Genomic DNA, 1,498 nt, shown 5'->3' on the forward strand with positions numbered 1-1,498 from the left:
ATGTCATGTGACGGTATACACATGAGTACAAATACAAATAAAACTTTAAAAAATATGGGCACAAAAAAAAATTAATATATGGGTACAAATTAAAAATGAAAAGAAAATTGGCACAAATTAAAAAATATTTGCAAATTAAAAATAGGTACAAACTAAAAATTAAAATATATGATAAAAAATTTAGCCATAAATATAAATATACTAATTATAACATTTTTAACACTAAAGAAATATATTTAAAAATAAAAATATTTTGTTATTCAAATAATTAATGATGTTATTAATACCCAATAACCTTGATAAAAAAATTAAAAATAAATAAAATTTTAATCAATAGAGTAACAAAAAAAAGATATAAACCTAATTTTCCCTAAAAAAAAAAACGAAAGCGTCCTCCGGATAAATATATATCAATTTGAGAAGCTCCACAGACTGACGTCATCGTTGCTTTCCATGTCATCCCAGTTCATGTAGCCACCTGAAGAGTGAGGTGGAGAGAGCAGAAGCCCTTCCGCCATACTATCCAGCAACCTTGGCATGTCGAACATTTCCTCCTCATCCAAGTACAACAAGATTCCACTTTCCTCCGCGCCTCCACAATCCTTCTCCCCCTCCATTTTCTTGCTCTCCTTCTCATCATCGCCGCTTTCCGACACTCCGCCAAACTCCTCTGGCCGGAAGGTCTCTGCAGCCTCCGCTGCTGCCCGCCTGATATCCACTGAATCAGTGGATGCCGGAACGGGCAGGCGCCATACGGAGTCTGCAAAATTGAGGCAGGCAAGCTTCCCTCTAAAGGCCAATGCCGCCACGTCATGCGCCCGAGCTGCCATCTCGGCCGTCAGATAAGTTCCGAGCCATATCCTCGACTTCTTTTTGTTTGGTTCTCTCATTTCGCATACCCACTTGTTGTTGTTCCTCCTCCTCACTCCTCTGTAAACCGGGTGCCTCGTCTCCTTGAAAACTCTCCTCCCTGCTCGCTTCTTCGGCCTGCTGGACGCCAAAATGACCTCGTCGGAGAACGAAGCCAGCTGGCTTCGAGTCAAGATGCTTGTGTCGTCGGAGCTCGATTCCGGCTTTTCGGAGGAATGGGAGATTTGACTGAAGATCGTATTCATTTTTGTTGTGCTGCGTCGGAGAAATTAAGTGAGTTGTGTGTGTGTTTCTGTAGTTCAGTTCTTTTTGGAGTTGTAAGTTGAAAATTGGAGAGGGAGCGAAGGGGATTTTATAGCTTTGGAATGCTAGGACTTTGAGTGGGACCCCGGACCATGCAAGTTGTACACGGAGTGTGAGGAGGCGCCAGGTGGAGACATGTTGCCCACATAGGCAAGTTCCGAAGTTCCCACGCATTCTAGTGGGCCTACAATAGGTGGAGAAATGGTGCCTGCATAGGGCTAGTGACACGTGGCAGCTGAAAACTCACTGAACCAATTAATGTTGGTGCTCACCACATGTCACTTATTTTTGCCATGTTTTTTTTTTTATTGAAATTGGCACGTTT

General features: G+C 42.0%; 1 protein-coding gene across 1 annotated transcript; it reads right to left on the minus strand.

Moving 5' to 3' along the window:
* Positions 1–235: 235 nt before the first annotated feature.
* LOC126625198 (dehydration-responsive element-binding protein 1A-like) lies at positions 236–1,191 on the minus strand. Its single transcript, XM_050294289.1, has one exon. It carries the CDS (start codon positions 1,113–1,115, stop codon positions 411–413), a length of 705 nt encoding a protein of 234 aa, XP_050150246.1. The 5' UTR covers positions 1,116–1,191; the 3' UTR covers positions 236–410.
* Positions 1,192–1,498: the final 307 nt, after the last annotated feature.

This window comes from Malus sylvestris, chromosome 6 (assembly GCF_916048215.2).
Source record: "Malus sylvestris chromosome 6, drMalSylv7.2, whole genome shotgun sequence".
Lineage (NCBI taxonomy): Eukaryota > Viridiplantae > Streptophyta > Magnoliopsida > Rosales > Rosaceae > Malus > Malus sylvestris.